Source organism: Alligator mississippiensis, chromosome 6, assembly GCF_030867095.1.
Source record: "Alligator mississippiensis isolate rAllMis1 chromosome 6, rAllMis1, whole genome shotgun sequence".
In the NCBI taxonomy this organism is placed as follows: domain Eukaryota; kingdom Metazoa; phylum Chordata; order Crocodylia; family Alligatoridae; genus Alligator; species Alligator mississippiensis.
Genome location: NC_081829.1, coordinates 87,341,256 through 87,369,147, shown reverse-complemented (window position 1 = coordinate 87,369,147; position 27,892 = coordinate 87,341,256). Strand labels below are relative to the sequence as shown.

Genomic DNA, 27,892 nt, shown 5'->3' with positions numbered 1-27,892 from the left:
CAATTTATCATAGTTTGCTTTTATTGAAACATTTTCTGCAAATGTGGATTACAACCTTGCTTAAGGTTGCCCCACCAATGTCAGCCATGATAAATCAATGATTTCTGAAATCCAAATCCTAGTGGCAAGGGGTTAGGTAATGGTCGATTGCTGCAGCTAGAGCGTGTCAGATTACAACAGTGTAACAGCATCATTCGAAAAAGCAATATGGTTCAAGAGGCTCTTTGGTGCCAAAAAATTAAACTGTCAGTGATGCACTTATGAATTCTATTGCTTTCTTCTCAATCAAAGCATTAATTCTTCTTCACAGTGCTACAGAATTACAAGCCTCAAGACACGGGAAACTCTTGTAGCTTGAATAGTCTGCAAAGAAATATCACTGTTAAAGAAAAGATGTATAAAAACAGTTGGAAGCAACCTAACTTAACGGAGAGATAAGGATATCATGCGTCTCATCCTCCTACAACACAGGTCAGCTAGAGCCCATTTTCACAGTGGACATATTGCTCTTCTCATTTCAACCAGACAGTTCTGCATATTTAAATCTTGAAGAATCACTGGCTTAGCTTTATGCCCACTTTTCATTGAGTATTTGTGGCAATACACCCACAGCATCTAAATATTCAGTAAACTCATGAAAGAGCCGTGCTCAAAAATCACAGCATACAGCCAGAACACATCAATAGTTTTACTACTTAAGTTATTTCCACACCTAGAAATAAGTAGAAACCCCACACTTCACATGATAGTGAAAGATATAAACCCTAAAATAATTTGCAAATTCATGTCTCTGATGACCCATGAAAGGTTTAGTTTCCTTTTACCAGGTAAGCATTATAAAAATTCAGACTTGTCTGTGAAAATTTCCAAACTACAATGTATAGCCGATCCTCGCTTAAAAGATATACATATATACACAAAATTTATAGAAATGCAAGATTCTTATAGACGAGATTTCTAGCTTCAGCAGAACAATAGTAAGTACACTGTAAAGAAGAAGCAAAGAGAAATAAAGGGCCAAGTTCTGCCATCACAAGCACTTGTGGTTTCACACTGACTTCAGTCATTATTGCATGCCTAAGGTGCCCATCACAGTTGCATGTATGTTCCTGCAGGTATAATTTAGCCCACTGATAAGATGTTCTTTCAAAACTTCTCCCCGTCAACCTGACCTAAGAGGTAAGGTGCTATAAGCAGAGGGAAAAAAAAGCCCAAAGGAATCACCTGATTTTCTAAAGCATTTAGATGTGTAATCAGTTATAAAACTTGGCTAGATTTGTAGTGTTAAACTGCAACCTTCCATTTCAAAGTCCTATTCTACCTTGAAAAAACACACAGAATGTACTAAAATGCAGAAATTCTCAAACACTTTCAAAACTGTAATCCAAAATTGTGAGCAACATTCCATTTTTTATGCAAGTTTACTTCACTGGACTATTGTAGCATGTCCTACACTTTTATATCACAGTGCCTGTCTCAGAGTATTCAGGTATACTGCTGAAACACGTGCACCCCCTAGCTGTCACAGGTAAGAGACAGTACTTGTATCTAACTTACATTCATTTTCAACTTCAAATTTATTGAGGCAGTTTATATCAATGTATCCATAAAATAATTCAGAAATAACCCAAGTATACCATTTAAACATCTTCATGATTTATCCATTTACACACTCAGTACACAAACAACCCAGCCTCTGTACAGGTTCGTCACATGCAAACCACCCATGAAGACAAAAACTTTAATTAAAAATAAGTCACAACTCAGTGTACTGTTTCAACTGCATCTCCATTTACCAAATGGCACATTGAATATCTTCTAAAATAAGATGTTTTAACAATCTTGTTAAAAAATTCTTGGGCAAAATATTTCTAGACTTAAAAAACATCAAGATTTTTCAAAACACTCAAGATACTATACAACTTATATTAACCTTGAAATCAGTTTACAAGGTTGTTAACCAAGGTATTTACATACCAAATAATGAAAAGCAAAAAATTCAGATTTCTAGTGACAAAAGGTGATGCATTAAGGATTTATGAAATTAAAATTAAGGCTCTCTGTATAGTAATTTATGTAACTTTACATAATAGCCAACTTTGGAAATGTCAGTCTTGCACATTCTTGTCAATCTACTGCATAAAGCAGTAGAGTATATTAAGTATTACTCTGAATAATTACATTGCTACTTCTATGTTTAAGCATGCTTTTGAAACATTGTAATTATGAAATATTTACAATGTGTAGCCTTCAAACTTTATGTAAAAGCTTAAGTATGTCTGCCTGACTTAATACAAACATCATACTTGCAAAAACATTTTGCTTCTCAAAATTAAATGCAAAATGACTTAGTTTTAATAAGTAAACCAGATTCAAAATGTTTTAGTATGTGCCTGAATGTGGACAGCAAAAGTTCACTCATAATTCAGACAGTACTGTTTTTCACCCCTTACTGAACTAAATTTCTGTTTCTCTAAAGCATATAGAAAATTAAATATTTTTAAAAAATAACTTCATGGCTACATATGATTTCTGAGTGATATCTTCATATTAGTTGAAAAAGCAATACTGTCTTACCGGGTGTGATGGTTGGTCCACAGTTAATTTCAGGATGTATGTTCAACTAAAAACCACTTACTGTATTTCAAATGTCATTTCTCTTAAAAAGCACAGTGATGTAAAACACTGAAGACAGAACAAAAAAATGGAATGGTAATCTAAAGATCAAATGCATTAGCCATTTGTTCTACTATATCAAAATTTGTAGTCAGAATTGTCTTTATTGACTTTATTTTAGTTTTTGTACACAAAGAAAAAACATGTTCATATCCATCATGAACAAAAACTTAAAAAGGCAGAACTAGAAGACATTTGTGTCCTTCACCAAAGCAAAGCTGTGCTAAAGGTTCCAAACATTTCCATTTTTTAAAATAAATATTTTCTTTTTCCGGTGTCTACATTCCAGTCCTCAGAGTGTCACTGGAAACTGAAGCCTATCATGAAATACACACTTTTAAACAGAGTTCCAGCTCACTGTGTTTGGTAGCTTGCCATACCATATCCAGCTTGGTTAGGTATTACAGGAGCACCTTGTCCCTGGGCAGGCTGAGCACCAAATCCACCCATCCAGGCAGCAGATGTAGATTGGCTTGAGAAAAGACAAAATGAAAAGTCAACTTTATGAATAAAGAGATACAACATCTGATATTGCTTCTGTTACATTTTAACTCCTGGTGAGTACAAGAAAAATCCCTAATGTCTTCATATAAGAGAGCATACAGAGGGTAGCAAGTTTTAAAGTCCTAAACTGTGCCTGGCTCTTAAACAAAAGCCAACAACTTGGGAGTATGGACCAGCATTCATTTGTCCTCCTAGAAACTAGGAGTGTTAGTGTTCATGCAGTTTCTTTTGAAGCAACTTGAGGAAGATCTTTCCTGTGCATGTAAATACGTTCAGGAATCAGTGCCTGTAACATTTCTCCTGCACTGCTCCTCCTGGGAGAAAACGCTTCTCCTGCCATCCCCTGACAAAGGTGACCCCAGTGTGGGGAGGGAGGAATGGAGGATTAGAGAAGATGCTCTACTCTTCCTGGTTGCTGGGAGGAAAGTAACAACAGGTAATGGTTTCCCCTCACATTCCCCAGACCAGGCTAAACCCAGTGTGGCAGCAGTGGTGAGGGGGACAGCTGCTGCTTCACCCTTCTCGGGGATGAGGGTCACCCTTGTCTGGGAATGTGCAGGGAGCAGGGGCAGCAGCAGCTGCAGGCTGGAACACCGGCACACTGCCCCTCTCACTAAGACTTCCAGTGCTGCAAATTTCTGGGAAATTTGCACTGCCAGGAAAGAACGCCTGCACAGGCCACTATTCTCCACAGGTACAAAAAGGCATGATTTGAATACTTGAATACAGTTAGTGCTTAGTCCATCTTAATTATACCCATTACTAGAGCTGTGAGAAGCTTCAGTCGCCGATTCGATTCGGAGGAGATTCGGACCAATTCAGCGGCCGAATCTAATCGAGAGACCCATTAAAAGGTCCGAGTTGAATCAAACGCTTCTGAATGGATTCAAAAGAGATTTGGATCGGCTGGGGAGAGGCAGGCACAGCCAGGCAGCCACAGGTTCTCCCACGGTTCCTCCAGTTGTGCCTGCCTCTCCCTGGACAGGGGGAGCTGTGGAAGAAGCCCCCATGGTAGTCCTGCCTGGCCTCAGCCTAGTCCCGGCACTTTAGAAGAAAGAAAAAAAAATCCCCGCACTCACCAGCTGCAGCAGGGGCTGTGGAGGCTCTGAGGCATCCTGGCAGAGACCCTTCGCACAGCCCCTGCTCCCCGATCACTGCTCCCTCCCCAGCCCTGCCCCTGATGCTCCCCCCCCCCCAGGCAGCCCAGGAATCAAAAAACAAACAAAACACAAAAAACCTGCATGCAGGTTAAATTCATCACGGGAGCACAGAAGGGAATTGGTGAGGTTTTATTCACCAAGGCGCCCCCGGGGGTTACAAGAAATAATGGTCACAAGCTAGCAGAGAGCAGATTTAGATTGGACATTAGGAAGAACTTCTTCACAGTTCGAGTGGCCAAGGTCTGGAACGGGCTCCCAAGGGAGGTGGTGCTCTCCCCTACCCTGGGGGTCTTCAAGAGGAGGTTAGATAAGTATCTATCTGGGGTCATCTAGACCCAGCACTCTTTCCTGCCTATGCAGGGGGTCGGACTCGATGATCTATTGAGGTCCCTTCCGACCCTAACATCTATGAATCTATGCACTCACCAGCACTATCAGCAGTTGTGGGGGCTCTGGGGCCACGTGGCAGAGACCGCCGCACTCCCCCACTGCCCAGTCCCAGCATTCCAGCAATTAAAAAAAAAAAGCCCTGCATTCACCAGCTCTGGCAGCAGTGACAGGGCCTCTGGGCACTCGTGGCAGTGCCCCTACCCCCGTGCAAAGCGGGGCAGCATGGCATGGGTGCAGCAGGGCTTGGCAGGGTGCTGGGGCCGTGAAGTGCCGGGCTCCACTGACATGTGGAGCTACCCCAGCTCCCAGACAGTGTGCGGTGCCCTGCTGAGGTGCGCTGCATCCGCAGCGTGAGGCAGCTGCTGTGCAGGTGCCAGGCGGGATGGGACAATCCCCACTGCCTCCCTGCGCAAGGGGGTTCTGCCACGAGTACCCAGAGGCCCCAATCACTGCAGCTCCAGCCAGTGAGTGCAGGGCTTTTTTTTCCCCCTTTAAATCGCTGGTATGTTGGGGATGGGTAGGGGGATTGGGGAGTGGTGACTGTGCTGGGGGGCTCTCCCATGTGGCCCCAGAGTCCCCACTGCCAGTGAGTGAGATAAGGTTTTGTTTTTTTGGGTTTTATTTTGTTTTTTTATTCCTGCTGGGGCCAGTCAGGAGGGCCATCAGGGGCAGGGGCTCTGCCAGGATGCCCCAGAGCCCCCACAACCTCTGCGGCACCCAGTGAGTGTGGGACTTTTTAAGTGCCAGGACTAGGCTGGGGTCAGGCAGGGGGTGGGGCCGGGCACGGCAGCCATGGAGGCTTCTCTCACAGCTCCCCCCACCTGAGGAGAGGCAGGCACAGCTGGAGGAGCTGTGGGAGAACCTGCAGCCGCCTGGATGTGCCTGCCTCTCCCCGGCCGATCCGAATCAGCACCAAATCTCTGATTCCAATTCAGCCAAATTGAATGGGGACAGTAATTCGACTCACCGAATCGAGTCAGTGTCCTCTGAATCGGCTGAATCCAAATCGAATACTTCCCAATTTGCACAGGCCTACCTACCCATTACATGTTAAAACTAAGTTTTCCTGGCAACCTTGTTTAACTCACAAGAGTCATTATTCAATTCCTTTAAACAGCTGTTAGCCCCTTCAGTGCAACTTAATGTTACCAAGTCAGTAATTTATACCGCACTTTTCCTATTAAGTAGGAGAAAAATTACAACAGGATATAGCATCGAAAAAAAATTTAATTCAACAGTTCTCTATACAGCAAGGGAATGCAGCTATTACATAAAAGCCTGATGCAGCTCCTACATGCTGTTCTACAAACTTAAAGAAGTTTCTATGGTTTTATTTTAAATGGAAATAACACTACAACAGTCAGCCTGTAGCTACTTCAATAAACTGAAGTTTTTCATGAAGAAAAACAGTGGTGCATAGCAAAGGTGACCTTAACTGATTTTGTAGCAGGAGTTAACACGATGCTCCTAGAACTATGACATTCCAGTCAACATCAGCCATAAGACAAAAAAGATGGGCATAACTTAAGTGCTTTGGTGGGAAGAAGAATGCTAGCAAGTCCGTGGTGAAAATGCTACTGTCAAGTCCTGTAAAGCAATGGTGCTTAATGTTTCTGGCAAGTGTGCTGAATGAATGGGCTGCATGCCAGGGCAATGTTATCTAGTCCATGGGGCTCCCCCCAAGTCCAAAAAAACGTAGTGGTGTTGGAGCAGGGGCAGCATCAACTGCTGCAGAGCTCAAAGAACCTCATCAATTCACACTGCCAAACTTTCAGACTCATGGGAGACCCACAGACTGAATGACCCAGCTCTGTAGGCTGGAACTGGCCCACAGGCCATATTTTGAGCAGTACTGCAGTAAAGATGTTATACAATTAAGACAATTTGAACTTGCAACTTTATAAATCTTGTGTAAAGGATATAAAAAAAAGAGTCAGACACACAGCTGTTAGCCCTCAGTTAGCATCTGATCAAATAAATGGTTCTGAATCACACAGCATTACAATTCCTTACAAATACCCTAAGCTACAGATTTTTTCAATGCCCAGAAGTCCATCTTCAAGTTTTCCAACTCAAGTTTCAGAAAGCTCTGGCATAGTCACAAAGTCAAGAATAGAAGCCACCTTTAATCTTGGAAAGTTCTTGTGCACAGCACACTAAATGAAGTTTAAGTCTCAGTGCTCCAGCACTCTCTCCAGAAGACTTAAACTTCTCAACACACAGACCTTGGCTTGCAAAGCTTAAGCCAAGATCAGCGCTGATGCTAAGAATCCTGAAGTGGGGAGCACTGCAGATCTAGAATTCCTAGAAGTATTTTAGAAGTATATTTTTCAAGCTTTCAAGACATGTATAACTACTTACTCTACTCCAAATCCCTGTTGATTCCATGCTTGGCCATACATTCCATATGATGGTACTTGCCACCCGTTAGCCATGTATTGCCCATACTGCTGAGGATTTCCATACACTTGACTCCACTGTCCCCACTGACTGTAGTCCACCTAAGGAAAAAAAAAATTATGGTTCTATGGACAGCGTAAGTTATATGTTTACTGACAAGATCAAATATTTAACCTATGGAATTAACTATCCTGGCTGAAATCAGTTTTTTAGTTTTAACAGAAAAATAAGGAAAAAAAAATTGCTTCTGCAATACTGGAATTAAAATTAAGGTTGCATTATTAAACTAGTTAGCTGGAGCTTTACCTAGTCCTCATAACTATAACAACTAGATTTTTTACCCCCAAAGTCACTCCCACACTTGAGTCATACAGACGTGATATTTTAGCAAAACCACAAGCCCAACCTGATCAACTAGGTTACATAAACAAAGATGACTAAACATGCGATTTCACTAAGAACTTTACTATCTAATTCAGAATGATTCACAAACTAGTGAGGGTCATCTATAGGAGCACATCAGTTTTTACACTCCATTGTTTCTGTGAAACACTAAACTAATTTTCCTAATAGGTTAAATTTTAGTTACCTGTTGGAAGTTTTTAGTCATGTCAGGGGATTCTTTACCCCAATAGCATTTAACAACATGTCCTTCAATCGTAGTTCCATTAACTGAAACAATTGCATGTGCAGCACTTTCGTGGGTTGAAAACCTAGAGAGGACAAACAGAAATGAAGCCCATACTACTCTGACAAAGTTTTAATTTAACGTTAAAAGCCACTATCGCAGTAAATGGACGTAGCTTGTTTCAACTATGACAGTTTATAGGCCTTCATCTTCTGAGATCCAAATGCATAATGAGATGTTTAAAGCTCCAAATTTTCCTATGAACATATACTTCAACAGTGACAGTATTTGGAGTATCTTCAAATACACATTGAAGATATGATGCATGTAAGAAATTAAACAATAACTACATTTTCAGTAATAGCCTTACCTGACAAATGAGTAACCTTTCTCTGGAAAAACTCTTATTTCCATGATCTGTCCGAATGGTGAAAATGTTTGTCTCATAAGTTGATCTACAATAGATGCAATGTTTTATTAGTGGTTTTGGTGCACAAAAAGAACAAAAAACAAAAAAATGAGTGAAGTAATAATACCTGTTAATCCAGAGGCAATTCCTCCACAGTAAACAGTACAATTTTTTGGACTTGACTGATTTACTACATCTTCAAATCTCAGTTGTTTTGTGCTATCTATATTTAGAAGGAAAAAAACACAGAAGGCTCGAATCTGTTTTCAATTATTTTGTACAGAATTATACATTTGGCATATGCATCCTACATTTTCAAAGGAAAAAAATCAGTGGAAAAAACCTACAGTGGACTTGATTCACGAGGCCTTTATTATTTAAGGGCTGAACGTCAAATATTTTGAATTAGGAATGAAGTGAATTTGGTTGTTAGGCTACTCCTAAACAAAAATGTTACGTAGTTGATACTAAACAGTCCATATATACTGAAGAGCAAAAAATAGGATAACATATGAAGTCTTACTTTCTTGTGTACTTTTAGGTGCTGGTGGTTTTCGTGTTGCCCAGTTAGTTCTAATCTGACGGCCTCCCAACCACTGGCCTCCCATGTGCACAATTGCGTTTTCTGCATCCTGAAGGAGTAAAATTTTAAAAATTTCAGTAAGTGTAAACAAGAGAGGTGACAAAGTGCATACAGCCTATTACTTCTGAGAATTAACTTAGTTGTCATTAGGATCAATTTACACACAAAAGCAAGACCACTTACTACTCAAGTTTATCCAACATTCAAGATAAAGAAGTTTCAGCATAAAAAGCTGCAGTACAGGAGTTCTCCACTTACCTGATACATGGCAATAATGCTTAACATGTTGCGAGTCCAGGTTTAATGCTTATGGCTTGCACTGTAACCAACTCTGGTTATCTGCATATTGGTTAACCAGATAAACCACTCAAATACAAAGCATCTTTTTCAGGCCCACTTTCTACTTTGTAACTTAACTGAACTCCTGTGGTTAACTGCACAGTAATTGTATCCATCTTGTAATTATATTCCATTTAACTGGATGAAGAGTAAAGGGGAAGCAGCTGTGAAAGGGCTGCTTGGAAGCCTTGAATAATGAGGGGAAGTAGTCATTTTAAGAGCTGCTAATACCACAGCATTGAAAGTGTAGTGTACTTAAGCAACATTTTTTAATTGAATTCAGATAAGTGCATGGCCTTTCTTCAATCCTGAGGCTCTGCTATGAAACACAAGACAAAGGTTGAACTGTACGGTAAGTGCAGACACTACTTATACTGGGGATCACCACTAATAACCATTATCAACAGAAGTTAATTGTGAGAATGATTTTTTTTAATAGAGAAGCAGTGCATGCACAAGTTGAAAGGTTCTTTAAGGGTCTAGTAGGATCTCCCTAATGTTATAAAGATGATGCAATGCAAAGAAAGTGAGAAAAAGTAGCATAAAAGGCTGGGAGGAATTTAAAGAGAAAAGGAAGGGCAGCAACAGATTACTGACCCTGCAGTGCGCTAAACACTTTCAAGAGGTTCTAACTACTTTCTCTCCCACAAAGAACAGTCACTAAACACCTTGCAGGGTTGGGCCCAAAGTCCCTTAAGGCAAGAGTGAGAGTCTTAAATATGATACAGGAAGGGGGAGATATCCGAGAAGAACCAAGTCATTTTAGAATAATTAATTTTCTCTTAGGAGAAAATATAACTGAACTGCAAGAGCTTTAGCTCCTATGAAAAAGAAGAAAAACACCTGAATTCTTGTTGGGGGTTTTTTTTGGTGGGTTTTTTTTTTTTGGGGGGGGGGGGGGGTTGTTACAGGAGACCCTTGTCATTCGCGGGGGATAAGTTCTAGAGATCCCTGTGAATGGGCAAATCCACAAATACTGTACTGTACCGATAATAGGCTAGGATAAACAGGATGGAGACAGTAATTCCAATAAAATGCTAACTAGCATTTTATTCCCTGCTCTAATAAAACCCTTAGCTGACACTACAACATACTGAATGTAAAAGTATCAAAGTGTCATCACGCTGCGCAAGGAAACAGCGTGGGTTGCCGTGGCGCACCGCAAATATTCAAAAACGCGAATCGCGAATCCATGAATAGCAAGGGTTTTGGGGGGGGGGGGAGGGGGGTTGTGTTTTTTTTTTTTTAGGTGGGGGACTTAACTGAAGAATTTAGTATAAAACAATCAACTCCTATTTATCTCCAAAAATACCAAGTTTCAAGTTGATGGAAGTTGCTACTGGCACCGTGTTTATACTGTCAAAGTCAATTTCACTACTTCTCCTAACTCAGTTAAATTTCAGTAGAAACCCAGCCTCTGGGTAAAGGTATCACAAAAGGGACTTTTGTTTTTTTTAACATGCCTGTAAAGTTACCCAAACTGGTAACATTAAATTGATGGGGTCAGTATGTGCAACCACACTCAACTCCTTTCTTAGGTATTCAAAATAATTCAAACTGCTGTTCATTTAATGAGTGATCTGTATGAATATTGCTCCAACTAGAGATTAAGTTTAAAACTGCAATGCGACTACTCACCAGTTTGTTATAAAATGATACAAAGCCATAGCCTTTTGATTTTCCAGTTGCCATATCTTTAACTACCCGTGCATCCCTGTGAAAAGAAGCACAGCTATATGAGGGAAATATTATTAACCTTTGAAATAAAAACTAAAAGGAACCACACACACTGTATTGTGAGCATAATTTTTTTCTCTTATAAATTCAGTTATCCCTAAAACTATAGTCATTCCTGAACTCTCCCTATTGCCTCTTTACCTGTTAGAAAAAAGCAGTAGGACAAAAAATAACATGTAATAAACATGCAACCTATCCACATAACCTATACTGACTAAAACTAAAATGTTCAAATTGTGAAGTTTAAAAAGGAACAGTTTCCTTTTCTAATATTCTATTGGCTAGGGTCGTCTAAGGTTTACTGTTCTATAATATTACTGTAACAATTCTATCTACTTTACCATGCATTCTCTAAATAGTTAAATGTCTTCTGCCTAGTGATACAAAATATATGAAATATTAAAAAATTGAAAAAGAGGAAAAAAAATAGGAATTAAAAGGCATACATGGCCTGTTAACAGATTTCTTTATTTTTCTTGGTCAATTCTCTACCATCATTTTGGAGTTTGGGCAGCTGTAAATTTTGAAAAATTGACATTTTCAGAAATTTAAGAAAGGAGAATAAAACTAACAACAATGCTAAGCACACCAGTACGAAAACAACAAATTTACACAGAAATTTTTAGTGAGTAAGTTAAAATGATTGGAAATATAGAACTGCACTGAATATAGAATGTTAAAATGTAAATACTAAAATATGTATATATAAATAATGTATAATAAGAATAAATAGAAATGAGAAAAAATCTACAACTGAGTTCCAGTGTGCACAGTTCCTTGCAGTTAGCCTTCAAGATCCTGTCCATTCTTATGAGCAATTCTGCAAAATAACCAGAATGCTATTACTTTTAATTGTGACTTGGACTTTAGAAAAACTGCAGGTCTCAGGTATAAATATAGATTGAGAAACAGAAGCCTGTATATTCTTTTTATATTGATTTTTAAACAATACTACTTACCACATTTAGAGATAAAAAGCAAAGTAAACAAAATAGCAGAAGGTAAGAAATAAGGTTTATGGTTCATTTAAAAATAAGCGTACAGAACAACAAGAGAAAAATGAGAATTTTTTTTTTAGAAATATATTTCGGCAAAATAGTATAAAAATGTTCACGTGTAACTTTAAGGATTTTAAGAGAGAAGATATACGGAGATTAACGTACTTTTTTTTTGAAGTAGCTAACTTAAAGACACACATACTTTAGCACTCACAAGGGTTCTTGCAATGTTCAATTAAAGCATATATTTTGAAATATGATTTCAAATATAATAGCTATGAAAACTTTAAAGATTTCTCTCAACTGGTAGAAGTGTGCATAGTACTGTAAACACAACATTCTTCCACTGACATATTGTAACTTTTAATTTATCCCCTCCTAAAAACTGGAAAGTTTTCATACTTGAGGATTTTTGTTTTTAACAAGACATGTTCACAACTTAAACGCTACTAGTTATACCAGCTGTATCACAGAATTATACCCTAAATTAACTGCTTTTCTGTTACCTATGCAAATTTTAGATTCAGTATACACCCCTTGAAATTTGCCCGAGTCACTATTCTGCACACAAAAGTTGAACAAATATTATTTATGCTAAAGAAGTATTGCTTTATTAACTGTTTGATTAGAAATATGACGGAACTTAGCATATAAAATCAGGTTAAAAGCATACTGCTTTCAACTAAGTGAAGACAAATTGGCGCACAAAATTCATTTACTGTATTTACAAACATGCAAAACACAAGATGAAATGTAACACTTCTCACTGCCCACCCAATATAAACTCTTATCACACAGAGAAATAATCTGAAAGAGATGAAGAAATATCATTTTAGAAAGAAGCAAACTTATTATAATTCTCCCTCATGTGATGTTTGCAGTATTGATCATGATACTTACGATATTTTACCAAAAGGAGCAAATGCTGACTTGATGTCTTCTGTTGTTATTTCTGGACTTAAATCCCCAACAAACACATGGAAGTGATCTGAAAATAAAGGATTTACTAATCAAATATTTAACTGTTATCTAGTAATTTAAATCCTTACGCCCTTCTCAGAAAAAGATACTTTGAGCTGAGCACTGGGAAGCCAGGAACACCCATATTCCATTTGATGTTCAGCAGCAATTTAAACTTTCCATCTGAGTTTCCCAATTTGCAAAGCAGAGCAAGAAACAGGGAGAATTAGTAAGTAAAATGCCACAAATCTTAGTATTTTTGCTATGAAAACACTTGATGGGAAGGGATGCCACAAATCTTAGTGTTTCTGCTATGAAAACACTTGATGGTGAGGGAAACAATTTCATTTAGATGTATTTGTGACTGCAACTATATTTCTATACAGATATTTTGTAATGTAACACTGCATTACTTACTGGATGTATCTTTTTTCTGGCTACTTGGTGTTGTTGCCCAGTTTACTTTGACCTCCTGAAAATAAGTGTAAGTTTTAGTATAAATTCATAAAACTACTGCACATTGTAAACTCATTCAAAGGCAAGTTACAAGGGTTAAAGCAGTACAAATCCTTCTATAACAGGAAGCATCAGATTTTCAATTACCACAGCATACAGACATTTCTTAACTAAATACAGGATACAAATGTTCAAAATGATCTTCACTGAAGTTATTCACTTAATAATTTAAATATTTTACATTGTTATTTTTTCTTAAATCTCAGCTATTAATATCCAACTTACCTTTCCCAAAATTTTTCTCCCATTCATAGCAGCTAATGCAGCAGCTGCATCTCTGTGTTCATAAAATTCCACAAAGCAATAAGGGTCATTGCTTGTATGCTGCAAAACAGAAAATCCAACAGAAGAGTTGACCCTTCTGCTATCGGGTTGCTGAGAAGAAAATCCAGGAAAATATATTACTTATAGCTAGAAATTTTAAGAATGATACTGCATCAGTTTATGAAATAGCCTTTGAAATAACATTTTACTAGTGTAAACTGGACCAATTTAGGTTTTTTTTTGTTTTGTTTTGTTTTTTAAAGATCCAGTCATTTTTGAAAGTTTAGTTTTAGAGGAAAAATACAGGATGTGCCAGATAAAACTTGTTGTTTTTTTTTTTTAAATGATTTTCACAAAAGGGATAAAAAGTTTAAGTTACACCCCCCCGCCCCGAAACTTAAAATTACCTTAGCAATGATCTGTGATAGGGAAAACATGGATTTAGGGCATTCTCTGCTTCTTTATCGTGTATAAAAAGCCTGAAAAGCTTAGTGTTCTCCCCATACGGTCTCTAAATTTGTGTTATCCTTCCTCCTGTTTAACAAGACTTTCCCTCATTTGCCTGAACATTCTTTGGTAGATCACTGAACCAGAGCTGGAGCTCTCTCAGCCCCAGTAAGGGACAATGCCAAATTTTACAAACTCATCAAGATGCAAAATGAAGTTTAACACCGATTAAAAAGTCCTTTCCCACACTTCAGCTCAAGTTTCTCTCTCCTGATACCAGTGATGTCATACATGCACGGTTTTCCAAGCATCCTGTCTGCCAGAAGAGATACAGTAGGTGATACCTGAATTCCTAATCTTAAAAAGGCAGATGCAAACAAAAACCTTGTAGACTTTCTACATACACAGTGGAGAAAAACAGTATGATCTGTTCCAAACTGTCAGCCTTTTAACAAACAGCAAACAGCTAACAGCATAAAAATCACTGTGATTAGGTACAGACATTCAAAAAACCAGAGGCAGAATCAATTTCAGTTACAATCTTGGTTTTCTGTAAGTGGCAGAAACACACATTTGCCCTTTGGCAGTGGGGCAGGAGCAAAAATCTTTCCACCATTTTTAAATCAGCCTGTGCACACCCAACTTCTGTTCTGTTATGGGTAGAGAGACTGGTTGTGCGCACTGAACCGGTTTCCAATCACTTATACTGGAAAAGTGTAACGTTTGTACCTGGCCTAAATTATATTAAAGAAAAGCAGCAATATTAAAATGAAAGGAAAGTTAATCAAGTGGTAAGAACTGGGATATTGGCATTAGAGATATTTATGACCCAGGTTCAAAGAGCTCATAAACCAGCTAATTTAAAACAAAATTGGGAGACTGCTCTCTCATGCACAGGAAAATTCAGGTTTTTAACTGATAACAGCCCACTTTGTGCATGAGAGAATCTTCCCCAACCATGTCAGCAAACGAGAGTCAGAATACAAAGAAATTTTGGCTTTTATACAAAATGTCGCAATATAGTTTCTAGCTGGACGTATATGCAGAAATCTATTAACACTTGACAGACATGCAGGATCACCATTAAGGGGGCAGGAAAAGCCCTTTAAAAACCTCTCAGAACTGAGTTGCTCTTCACTGATGGAGAGTCAGCTGCAAAGTGTGAAGCAGGGGTATATCAGGGTGAAAATAAAATATACCCGTCCCATTTTTACTCATTTTAAAGGGGTCATATTTCCAGGGTACTGCTTAACACTGAAACAGAAGTGGAATCTTTCAACATAATTTTTGGTACTCCAGTTTTGGGTGTCCAATTCAAGATAACTTGAAGGGACCCAATTCATTAAAAGTATGCAGCATCTACCCTATGGAAAAAAACAAGCCCTTTCAATGAGTCCCAAGGTGGACACCTCAAATCTTCAAACACTTGACATTTTAGGCCAGGTCTACAAAAAGAAAAAGGAAGCAGGTAACAGGAAATAAGGGTAACATGCCTTGGAAGAAAACTACACACTGGTTTGGAAGGAATTATTCAGTGCCATCCTGACTGGTGGAGGCGAGGAGCATTGGTGAGGAGGACTTGAGAAATCACACCTCAAAAGAGCTAGTTTAGCATCCAAGAAAAGACGAGCAATAAGCACTTATTAAAAGCAAGGACATGGGCAAGTGTTGTGAAAGCTGTAAACTGTATAAAATTTGTCAATGCAGTGCCATTCTAGTTCTAGAGAAGAAAGTCTTGAACTTTTACTGTGTACTTCATTTTCAAGGACCAAAACAGGGACTGAGGAGAACAAACACAATTTTAAGCCACCTATGGTCTTAGGTAGATCTTGAATTAGGCCTTTCCACAAGAAAGACTTTACTAAACCACAAAAATTCTTTAGACTTTACAAAGATTAGGATTTATATAACATGTCATTGTGAGTCCTTAACCTTTTTGGCCTTGAAAGACCACTTGTTAGACTCATGGAACATTGTGGAAAATGCCAGCTCTTCATTCTTACACATTTCTGACTACAGAAAAATAGTAGAGCAATTCTTTTATTGCAAAGAACTGAACAGGTCAGAGTGTTTTTTAGCACTATGATTCCTATTTGAAATTTCTGTGACTTATCTTGTAAATCATACTTAACAGTACCAAATTTACACATGGGACTCCATGGAACCCTTGAAAAGATCTCAGGGCACCCAGGATGCTGCAGCCCCTGGCTCCAAGGATCAGGGCAGGGCAGCGAGGCCAGTGCTGCTGGCCTCGCCCCCCACTCCACTGCCACTGTCATGGCAGCGCGCTGCCGCCACCTCCTGTCCAAACCATTCTTGGAGCACTCTGGTTGGTTGTTTCAGACAACCAGTCAGAGTATAAATAAAGCATTACAGACAGACAGACAAAGGCCCCACACACAGAATTTTTAATGTTATATCTATGGATATTAAAATATTAAACTAGAATTCCTGGATTACTGTTTTTGTAGTGCTAGTAATCCTTATCTCATTTTTAAGATACCAAATAGTGCCAATATTCAATCATGACAACAGTTGAAAATTAGGGAAAAGATACTTCCTAGCCAAAGATTATATGGCAACAAAATCTGCCACCTTTGAGTACAAACTAACAACAGTTGTCAGTCATGGATAGTGGTAAGAACCTAACCCAAGGTAACTGATTTTAATTTAGACAGCAAAAATGCATCAGATCTTATCTATTTGGACTGGAGTAAAGCATCTGCCAGAGTGGTGTGATAAATTAATAATTAGTTAATAGCTGACTGTGAGGTGAGTAAGGAAATAGCTCAAGAAGAAATGGCAACATGCTTCACTCAAAAGGGAGTTATCGCACAGGAAAGAGGTTATACTAAAGGGGGTTATATTAATAAGGATCTGTCTTAGGACTGATTTTATTAAGTATTTTCATTAGTATAAAAAGACTATAGTATAAAAAGAGCATGCTGGTGAAGTTTGCTAAAAACACAAAGTTAGGAAGCAATGTCAATATACTAAAGATGAGATTACCATACAGTAAACCGTGGATAACCTTGAGGACTGGAGTAATAGAAATGGAATTTGATAGTACAAAAAACCAAGTCACACAGCTTGGCAGAAGTTTTGGTTACCATATTTTCCAAAAAAATCACATGCCCCAAATAAGCGAGAGACTATTTTCTAGAAAGGGAGAATGAAGAAAAAGATTTTTCTAGAGTTATAGCTGCAGAGAGCATAGACAGAGCCCAACCGTCAGCTCATTCAGTCTCAATTTACCATTCACGTAAAAGCTACAGTTTTAACTCTTTCACAGCTGAGCTGTAAGCAGCTCTTGGCTGCTCAGCCAAAAACCGCTACTATAGCTATTGCTGAAGCCTGGACTCCATGGGCAGATCCAGATTTGTAAATAACTAAAACATAGTCTGCAAGGCAGTGGAGAGAGTGAGCAAGAGAAAGACCAGGAATAGCTAATGCACAGGAAAACTGCTGAAGAAAGGATTGATTAGTGGATCATTAAAAATGAGAGCATTGTTAAGATCCATGAGTGAAGAGCAATTAGCAAGAATCAAGTAGATTGAGGCACAAATTGATTCCCTCCACACTGCCTCAACAGAAATGCCACTGTGGCTGCAAGGGAACTGGTTTTAAACTCTGGATGGAACAGGAATTGGGGTGCCATCACATCAGTGCATCCCCACCCCAGTCTGCCTGGCTAGACTTCACCTCTCCCCTCCATGAGACTCCTGGACGAAAGAGAAGGAAAACTCACAATAACCATTTTACAGAATCTCAATACTTCTGTTCAGAACAGGGAAAACAAAATCAACTTCCCCGCTTAAGACACATCCCAGTACAATAAAATATAAAGAGTACTCCCTCTTAACTGGGAAGTCATCATTTAGAGACAACCAAGGAGAAGAATCAGTATACTAGTTGACCCCGGGATTACTTGAGATGCAAGTATGATGAAGCAATGAAAGGGGCAAATGAGACCCTACTTGCTCAGACTGGAACAGGTGCAGACACTGAGTAGCAATGTCAGGTAAATGGAATGCCTAAACATTTAAAGGACACTAAAAGGAATGGGTTTGTCTAGAAAAGCAAAATAAAGGCAGAGTGGGATATGACTGCTACATTTAAATACATCACAGAAGTAAAACACTTAAGGAGAAAGAGGAGCTATTTAAGCTAAAATATAATATTTGGACAAGAACAAATCAGCATACATTGGCTGTAAATAAGTTTAGACTAAAAATTCAGAAACGTCTCTGACCATCAAAGGCGCAAGGTTCTGAAACAACTTTCCAGTATGAGTAATGAAGGAAAAGAAAAAAGAAAAAAAAAACCCTTCAAACCTACTTTTCAAATGGAACTTGATTTAATGAAAAATTATAGGACAGATTCTTGCAGTAGCAGGGAACGGAATCAATGGTACATGGATGCCCCCTTCAATAACTACAGTCCTACAAAACCAAATATAGTTTGCCAAGCAAACAAGCAGTACAGAGAGATCCTCCAAATCCTATCTATCTTCTGTATTTTTGTACTAATAAGTTATACTGTATTTGATGCCATTAGATATTGAAAGCCTTACCTCTGTAATCATTTTACAGCTTTTGCACGGTCCAATCTGGCTGAATAATTGAAGTATTAGTACTTCAGTTACATCTCTGGAGAGGTTTCCTACATAGCTACATAAAAAAAAAGAAACAGTATTTTAAAATCTAGCATCTTATGTTGTCATATTTAGATGGATATTTTAATCCCTTTTATCTTCCATGTAAAAGCTCTTTTTAAATATCCTAACCTGAACAAAATACAGGATTTGCAGAATAACTTAATACACATTATTTCGAACTTTACACATTTCCTAAACAGTAACACTTTCCATGCAACTTAGATCACGGAACTGGAAGTAGTTATGCAATACTTAATATTATTTTTACTAGCATGAAAATTCAAAAACAGAAGGAAGTGTATTGTGCAAACATGTTGGGAGAACCCATGTAGGGGGCAGACATTTAAATCATATTTTACCACTTCTTCAGAAGTGATTATTTTATATTTCCAATAACAGCACATAACATATTTCTTGTAATTTTCAGGAACAAGTTAAGGTGACAAATTACCTCACAATTAGAGCACTCAATTTTTCTATTCTCTTACAACTAGCATTTGGGGAAGGGAGGGGGGGAGGGAAGTAGAAGACAGGGAGGGGGGTAACAAAAAACATCCAACAACCCAATGTTAAAGGTGTCTTACATTAGCAAGGTTTCATTTGACTGAATTGCAAAGCAAGGGCAAGAGACTATTAACTATTACAAGTTTTGACCAGAAGTAATTGTAATATTACTAATAATCCTATTTTTCCAACTGGTTCCTTTTTAAAGCTCAGGAACCTTTTAATATTTATATAACCTTCATGCAAAAATCTCAACTTAAAACCTATTATCAATTTTAGGTGAAAAAAAATGTCTATAGCTACTGACACATACTCCAACACAATAAGAAGCTAAATCTACTTTCTTCAGAATTTTAAATCAACAAGAAATCTAGAATTCATTCACATAAAGATAAGATCAGGTTATAGAAACAAGTGATAAAAATCCACACTTTCAAACTCAAATCATCTTTCAACAATTAAAAGCAGAAAGATTTGGAATGGAACTTATGAACTGTAAAATGGTATTAGGTAAGTATTAAAATGGTATTTGTCACTAAACCTACTAATTTAAAAATAGAACAACATTCACTTAGTCTGATTTAAAGGTAACAAAACTGTCATAATGTTAAGGATTCAAGTGTGTTAGTAACAAAAACATCTGGTGATCTGCCATTTTTAAAGTCACTATTAAGTTTAAGCCATATTGATAAAAAGGTCCAAATATCACAGTACTGTAAATAAAAGTTGGAAGTCTTTATTTAAAAAGTTACAACCCCCAAACAAATGTAAAGCAATCTGCCTTAGCCTGGGTAAAACTGAAGTCATGTGGTAGCCGTAATGGTTCAGGAATTATGCAAGAGGAAAGGATTTCTTAAGTGATACCTTTTATTGGACCAACTGCATAGTTGGGAGAATTAGACAAGCTTTCAAATGAATGCAAGGCAGTCTTCCAAAATGAAGGGAAGACTGCCTTGCATTCATTTGAAACCTTGTCTAACTCTATCCCAACTATGCAGTTGGTTCAATAAAAGGTATCATCCTAAGAAATACTTGCATCTCATGTAAAACGAAATTCTGCTTTACAAGGTACTTTTACATTCACATTATTTCCTTTGTCTGTTGCCTCAGAAAACTTGGGGGAAAAAACTCTCCCAGTGTTATTTCCTTCTTTTACAGCAACTCCAATAAATCAATATAACTTAGTTCTTGCATGAGCATGCTAACAAGAGAAAAAAGCACAGATTTAATACAGTGCTAAAGTATTGTTTTGTAAAAAGCAAACTTTTTTCTCCCTTCAAAGTGTCACAGGGAAGTCTGAACTTTAAACTGGAATCTAGAATTTCTTAAATGGCATTGCCTGGATACAAAATAACATACTAATATGCCATGCACAGTTAAAACAGAAGGTAGTACAAGATTACCCCAGGTAATCTTTCAAAACTAAGGGGGTTCACAAAATTTTGTTCAGTAAAACTTGAAAGATATTCAGATAAACCAGAAACCTGGATTCTTTCTTTGACGATATAGAAAATTATACAGTAGCCAGATGCAAACAAACTGAATTTCAATTTCCAGTACTATTTTTTGCACCACTGTCTATAAATATGATCCATTTTACTGAACTGAAACAAAATTTTCTTCTGGGTTACATAGCCACATCAATATGAATTACTTTGTCAATCTTCCTAAACATACACCAGTAAAGATTAAGTCATTTTGCTTTGCTTCATTTCAGACCACACCTACCATTGCGCTCAGTGTTTATACATTAATCTGCATTTGAGCCTCAAAATTGCAAATAAGGCTTCCTAACAAAGATTATTAATGATTCACCAAGTGGGGAGAAAACACATTCATTTTAAACACAAAATTTAAATGTTGGGATCTTGGTAGAATAAAATAAAGTTCTAGACATGTAAAAAGAATCCTTGTCAAGAAATAGCCATACTTTTTTTTTTACTATAGCCACTATACCCTTTTTAATATAGGAACTATAGCTAGTATTTGTTTCCTCTGCTGGCTATGCAGTACTAGAAGCTAATATCATTCCCAAATAGACTACATTATCTGTCATCAACTGCTGCTGCACAAACATGTGAGTAAATACAATGAAGTAATGTTGGCCTCACTTCCACTGAAAATTCAGGCAAGGGAATGGGGTAAGAGAAACTGTCTGCAATACAGAAAGAGGGAGAGCTCCATTCACATTCAAAAGTGTATACTAACAATATAAAAAACTATGAAGAATCATTTATGGAATTCCTTTCATGCTGAAAAAACTGAAAAGTCATTCTTCTAGTCATAGTATAATTTTTACTCCCTACTAAATTTAACCAACCCCAGAAAATAATTTTAAAATAGTTTACAATTCACCTTTTTCAACATGATTTTAAGAATGTGCAACAATTCATGTCAGGGGTTTGTGCATGTGCGCAGGTCTCTCAAATACTATTTTGGGCCAACTTATTCCTAGATCTGAAGGAAGTTTAATAGTGTAGTGGCTCAAGAAGGAATTTTTTTTAAATTGTACATATACATAGATGGTTTCATCACTATACTATAATATTAGTATTACAAAGTTATAGATAGTATCACTAAAGCAAAAAGTTAAGAGAACACTCAAGCAGACAAAAGCAACTAAGGCTATCTACATGTCTGAAACTGCAGTATCTGTTTCTGAGACCAATCTGTGCTACAGTATTATACACTCTCAGTCTAGCATCTAAAAAGAAGCTATAATTTCTAGACAGTCATATATCCAGAGCAAGTTGAAGGTGAAGATTCAACCTTGCTAATGATTTCAGAGCTTTTTAACTGTAGCCTGTATTATTACTTGTCCATACAGGTAAGGTACTATGATGATCTGTGAGCAAGATCAATGGATCAAATACCTTTGTGTAAAGTACTTGTATACTTCAATTAAACAGGATAAGATAGATATGCAAAACCTTAGAAAAGAAAGCCTTATGTTTTCCAGGTTCATGTTAAAATCACAACCAATGACTTGTAACCATCCAGCTGGCAGGGGCCAAAATTTTAATCCTAACTGTGCTAGTACAGTGAATGTTAAATTTTATATTACATAATTAGAATATAACACATGAATTTGTAGTACTATGCAATATGATGTTTGGGAAAACACAAGTGCTTATAGAATACTACTGGATGGCCTTTCAAGCCTCACTCTGATATTGGCCATGGGATATGACGATTAAAATTTGCAAAACCACACAATATAATAGAAAAAAGGCAGTTACTATGCTCACATAGCCTGTCTCCTTACTTAACGAGACATCAACTCAGAGAACATTATAGCTTTACATACATATTAATATTTGTGTGTTCAGTGCTACAGGTGTTAGTCACTTAAATGTCACATTAATAATAGGCAGTTTATCATTATAAACTAGAAGTAATTTTTATATAATCTAATATGTATGTTTCAATGCACTGTATTTTGAATTTTTCAGATGCACACAACTAGAAACTGGAACCGAGCCATATATACTAGACCTAGCATCAAACTCAAATGGAAAAAAAGAGTTCTTTGCATAGTCAACATTTTTTATTGTCCACTAGACAGGTGAGGACACCAGCTACATTTATAACTATTCCTTTTTGACCTGAATGAGTTCTTCCAGGTACTACCCTGAGGAAGCATAATGTGTCTTTAGTAACGTAGAGACAACAGAAGAGGAAAAAAGAGGCAACTTCTACCTTTAGTAGAACAAGAGGTCTAACAAAGTTTTCCCAGAAATACTGCTACTACATCTCTGACTTGGTAAGAGGGTGACATAAATCAACACTCCTAGTGAAGTGCAAGAAAAAAAGAAAAGCAATGCCTAGGAAATTCCCGGTACCTTCCAAAAATGGACACAGTCTATAGGAGACTTTGAATGAGAAGAAGTTACATTTCATCTCTGTGGCTTGGCTCAAAATTGAATTTAGGATTCAAACTTAACCGTCTCAACTTCATACCCACAGAACCAGATTCCACACCACTAAACATATTATTGGAGGGTGGGGCACAGGGGCTCAGTGTATACAGGCAACTTTCCCCAAGACAGCTAACATAAAAAATGCACAATTTTAGGACTGCTCTTTTTGCACCCTAAAAAGTGTTGAAATTATTGGCAGTCCAAAACAGGACTTTGGTTTCTATCACTTGTGATGATGGATAAGGATCTGATGGCATCCACAGTAACAAGTCCGACTCCAACTAATATTTCCACGACAAGAAATAATAACATGAAGTCCAAGAATAGTCTTATCAAAAAGCATTTGAGGATCTGAATTTTATTTCATTTTTTCTAACTTAATATCTCTTATTAAACTCTAAGCAGAAAACTAATTTTAGTCTCAATTAGCATGGCATACATGGTTCAAGAATCTTTTCATTATACAACAATGAATGTTGAAGGTGCTGTTCAGAATCCAAGTGTCACTGTATAGCAACAAACAAAAGTTCTCTCTTCTTTACACTGTCATGTTGAGGGTTATAAAAGAAATAACAGGTTATTGGACTCTTGTGCACAATAAGCCAAGTATTGTTCACATGTATAGAAAAGCCTACCAACTATGAAATAAAGACAGAAAGAGGGCGACATGGATTTCCCAGACTTAAGAACTTTCAGGTGTCTTAAGCCATGACAAAAGCATCACTACACAGCAGAAAGCAACCTGACACCATTTAGAATACTGCAAAGAAAATGAATATTGAACATAATGCATATTTGAGACAAATGACTTGGCATTTAATCCTGTCAGGAGTTTTCTGCCAATTAAAATATTGGCTCACAGATGGCTTTGGGAGAAAAACTTCCTATCAACAAAGGGTGTAACAGCAGCAGAAGGGAACACTTGAAGCTGCAGATTCTCCAACAGCTGAAATGCTACCGGGGCACAGAACAGTAATACTTATTTTACTGGCAGAAGAAAGGGTAGATCTGTACCTTATAAACTAACTAAATCAGAGATGCATAAGCTTTCCTATGCTTATTATTATTATTATTATTTTATTGGCCCTATAATCATGCGAGTTTTCAAAAAGATAAAATAACTAGTCTACCTGTTTTTAAAAAAGGGGCAGAGACTATTTAAAGACTTCTGTATGTAGTACTATCATTTGGATCCAGTAAACTTTTTGTTTCAATGAAAAGTCATGAATATTACCATCCAAGCTGGTAAGCTTAAAAAGGCCTGTTTCTTTCAACTGAGCAATAACAATTATATCATTTTAGGCTCAGAATTATTTCAGTTCTACGTTCTGCACGTTCAAGAAAAATCCTTGCAATTAAAAAACAACACACCACCTCACTTTACTTTCATAAATGAAACCGGTATCATCACAAGTGAGAACTCAAGCTCCTCTCTTGTGGGTGTGAGGTTTCAGACATCTTAGTACAAATGTGATTTTTTTTTCCCCCCCTTGTCAACAGAACAATTAAACTGACTATGGGTTAAACTAGGTCACTGCACGATGCCTCCCCGTCACTCGCTCAGCTTCGGGGGCAGAAACCAAAACACGTTTAAGATTTCTCTCTTATTTCCTTCTCCAGCTGGAAAACGCCAATACTTCATGTCTAAACTTCCCAGGGTCGGTATGAAGTCTGTTCGCTAGCACTTAACAAAGCAGGTTCCTTTAGAAATGGCACCACCTTAACATAGGCTCTCTCTCCTATTTTTATTCTTAAGAAAGAAAACTTCCGGGAAAGTCGGAACGAATCTGGTTCGCCGCAACGGAGATATTTAAAAATATCTTTGAGGCTTTCTCCCTCCTTGCCAAAAAAACATAAATAAAAATAGCAAGCGTCCCCTGAGCCCATCGGGGCAGTCGCGCCCTTTCCCCCAAAGCTCGTCCGAAGGGGCCGGCGGTTACAGCGGTGCCAAAAGAGAGCGACGTGAATCCAACCAAAGCGGAGGTTTGGAGGGAAAGAAAAGAAGAGCCCCATAATTACCCGGGACGAACTACACGGGCTGAGTCATCACTTCGCAGCAAAACCCACTGGCGAGAGGGATCTGATTCCCCAACTCGCTCGGGGCAGGCTCTCGGCCCTGCTGCTTGCACAACCCAGCGCGCGCCGGGCCTGGCCCGAGACACCGCCGTCCCCAGCCCAGCCCAGCCCGGGCCCCGCTCGCACAGCGCCCGGGGCCCCCTGAACCGACCCAAAGGACCCCCCCTCCCCCGCCGCGGCCCGGCCCGGCCCGGTCCAGCCTCACTCACAGGGTCCTGGGCTGCCCGTCGTCTTCCATACTGGTGCGCCCGCAGCCGGGGCAGGCGGGCGCTGGGGGGCTCCGGCGCGCGGCGGGAAGGTGCGGGTGAGGGCCCCGGCGCCCCGCGCTCCGTCTCGCCCCCGGCTCCGCAGCCCGAGCGGGACAGGGAGGCAGCAGCAGTAGCAGTAGCAGCAGCACAAAATGGCCGCCGCCGCCAGCCACTCAGGAAGCCGCGCAGCACGCAGGCGCAACCCGCCGGCCCGCTCCCGCCTCGGCCGGAAGTCGGCCAGGAAAGGGTGGGAGGTGGAGCCTGCCCCCGCGCCGTCTTCTGGGAGGCGTAGTCCCGGCGCCGCCAGAACTGGGAGAAGAAGGGTGGGCGCAGGACTGCAGCTCCCGGCATGCCCCCCGGGAGGGAGGGCGGTGCGAGGGCGGGGTCGCGGGGTTGGCAGGAGCCGATTCGCCACGAGGAGCCGGGGGAAGTTGTTTCATTTGCTTTTTTTTTTTTCCAAGCCTAGAGTGAGCGGGCCAGCGGGGAGCCAGGGAAGGTGGGTGATTCGAGCTGTCCTTTTTTTCTTTGTATTGTGGGCGAATGCGGCAAGGGGGCTTCCCCCACCAAGTCGGCCCCTCGCAGCCAGCGAGTCAGGCTGCGGTCGATGGCTGGGGGGCGGGGCTTGCGGGGGGCGGGGCCTGGGGCAGTTCAGGGCAGGGAGGAGGTGCCCACATGGCAGCCCCAGCCCCAGGGAGGCAGGAGCTGCTCTGCAGGGCTCTGCTTGAAGCTGGGGCATTGCCAGTGCCCTGGGAGGCTCCCTGCCTGCTGTGGGGGGAAGGAGGAGGTTGACACCACCTGGAAGCAGCTTTGGAATTGGCCTGACGTGGGGCTGAAATGTTCACGTACAGTTTGGGGATTCGGGATTTCATCCGGGGGAAAGGCGCCTTGTCGAAAGGGACGTTTTGGGTTTTCCTTTTGGGACAGCGAAACCAACCGATTGCAGTGGAGAAAGCGGCAACCCGGCGCTTAGCGGAGGGTGGGTGCCATGCTCTGTAGTGCCTCGATATCCACATTACTTGCCAGCAATTTTGTTTCCTTCCAGGCTCAGCGCTCTTCACGACACCCCGCTGCCCTCCTGCTGGGGAAATATCGGTCTGATGCTGACAAGCACCATGCCGAAGCTTTTGGTGCTTGATATGCTGTCCTTCTAAATCTGGGCAAAAGCATCTAAATATTGCTTTCAGTTGCTGACTTGAATCAGCAGGTGTTTCTTTTGACTTGTATCTTGTCGTGTCTACGGATTGCAGCTTATACCGTGAATATCATTATATGTTGTGCCTAAATATTTGCAGTGAGTAGGCACAGTGTGAGTTCAATTTGAAGATCATCGCCATGACATGCGAATGTCTAATACCTCCAGGGTCACTGGCAGGATAGAAACATGATGAGAAAAGAGACTTTTCCCTTTTCCTAGTACATTTTAAAGAGCAGTGTTACTGTGTAGTCTCATTTTATTGCTCTAAAACTTAGCAGATGACTAGTCCCGCTTATAAATTCCTTTCTTCGGTCACTTCGTAGCAAAGATCCAATAGCAAGTTTCATGTTCAAGATGTCTAGCAAAACTGGTAATGCACAATACAGCTTTCCACCTCTTATAGTAGTCATTCATAGTTCTCACTGGAGGTCTGTAAGCGTGTCTCAGTCCAGTTTCCAAGAAAGAAACAGCTGTGGTATAACTGTTGCCTTTACCTGCAATCTCAGCTGAGAGGCTAAGTAATAAATGACCGTGGAAACTGAACTCTTCTGCCTAGACGTGTTGTCCTTCCACATCAAGTTTCAGGGACATTAGCAGCGTCACGTGGAAAATTTACATGCTGCAATCTGTGCTAAAATTGAGTAGAGGACTTTGGTCTCCAGGCCTGGCACTGGTTACTATGCCACTTTGTTCACATTAACATGTTTAAAAAAGTATCCTGGGGGTTCTGGGAACACTTCTCTTACTTCTCTTAGATGTGTTGAGTAATTGTGTGCGTGTAATCTAAGTCCCCTTGTTAAGGTAAAAAAAAAAGTAAGCATTACCAAGCTATTGCTACGTATATACAGATATTTCTTAACACTGAAGTCACTTCCCATTGTTTTGTTTTGGGTTTTTTTGTTCACCTCTCACTCTGTCTAAAAATGCAGTTATGAGGAAAATGTATTTTGTCAGGACTTCTGCAGACTCCTAAACCTGTCAAATAAACTACTACTACTAGCATCACTGAAGTGTTCTCGTTATGAAAATTCTTGTTATAGGGGTGCATATAAGCACTGCATTACTTATTTCTCTTTAGCTACTGACAAGTTTACGTGTTGATGTGGGGCAACTGAGTAGAACAGCTTGCTGTGTGGTATGAGAGGGTCCACACAGGAAGTTATCGTGGAACAGTGTCCACACAGATTGTTATAAATGTTTTGGATGTGGGGGTGAAAAGCTCACTGGCCAAGTTTGCGGATGACACCAAGTTATGGGGGAGTGTGGTCATGGCAGAGGATA

General features: G+C 39.4%; 1 protein-coding gene and 1 long non-coding RNA gene across 5 annotated transcripts; one reads left to right on the top strand and one right to left on the bottom strand.

Moving 5' to 3' along the window:
• Positions 1-25,578, bottom strand: TIAL1 (TIA1 cytotoxic granule associated RNA binding protein like 1). 4 transcript variants are annotated; one of them, XM_006267212.4, is made up of 13 exons: positions 25,378-25,578; positions 18,585-18,681; positions 13,526-13,675; positions 13,202-13,256; positions 12,725-12,812; positions 10,728-10,803; positions 8,691-8,799; positions 8,295-8,390; positions 8,129-8,213; positions 7,720-7,843; positions 7,092-7,231; positions 3,035-3,148; positions 1-363 (listed from the first exon to the last, which is right to left on the bottom strand). In XM_006267212.4, exons 1-13 carry the CDS (start codon positions 25,404-25,406, stop codon positions 330-332), a joined length of 1,197 nt encoding a protein of 398 aa, XP_006267274.1. In that variant the 5' UTR covers positions 25,407-25,578; the 3' UTR covers positions 1-329. The 4 variants fall into 4 exon arrangements, with proteins under 4 accessions (XP_006267274.1, XP_059586060.1, XP_059586061.1 ...); XM_059730077.1 differs by having other exon boundaries at positions 3,057-3,148; XM_059730078.1 differs by having other exon boundaries at positions 3,057-3,148; positions 13,526-13,624.
• A 230-nt stretch (positions 25,579-25,808) lies between these two features.
• On the top strand, positions 25,809-27,616 carry LOC106738569 (uncharacterized). Its single transcript, XR_001371660.3, has 2 exons — positions 25,809-25,912; positions 26,459-27,616. It is a non-coding gene; the product is annotated as an uncharacterized LOC106738569 (long non-coding RNA).
• Positions 27,617-27,892: the final 276 nt, after the last annotated feature.

What these genes read in the sequence shown, in the direction of transcription:
- TIAL1 (XM_059730077.1), bottom strand. Translation starts at nt 25,406, where the DNA reads ATGGAAGACGACGGGCAGCCCAGGACCCT. An exon ending in GACGGGCAGCCCAGGACCCT is followed by an intron (nt 18,682 to 25,377) that starts GTGAGTGAGGCT and finishes TTTTTTATGTAG; the next exon opens with CTATGTAGGAAACCTCTCCA. An exon ending in GGAGAAAAATTTTGGGAAAG is followed by an intron (nt 13,257 to 13,525) that starts GTAAGTTGGATA and finishes ACTTATTTTCAG; the next exon opens with GAGGTCAAAGTAAACTGGGC.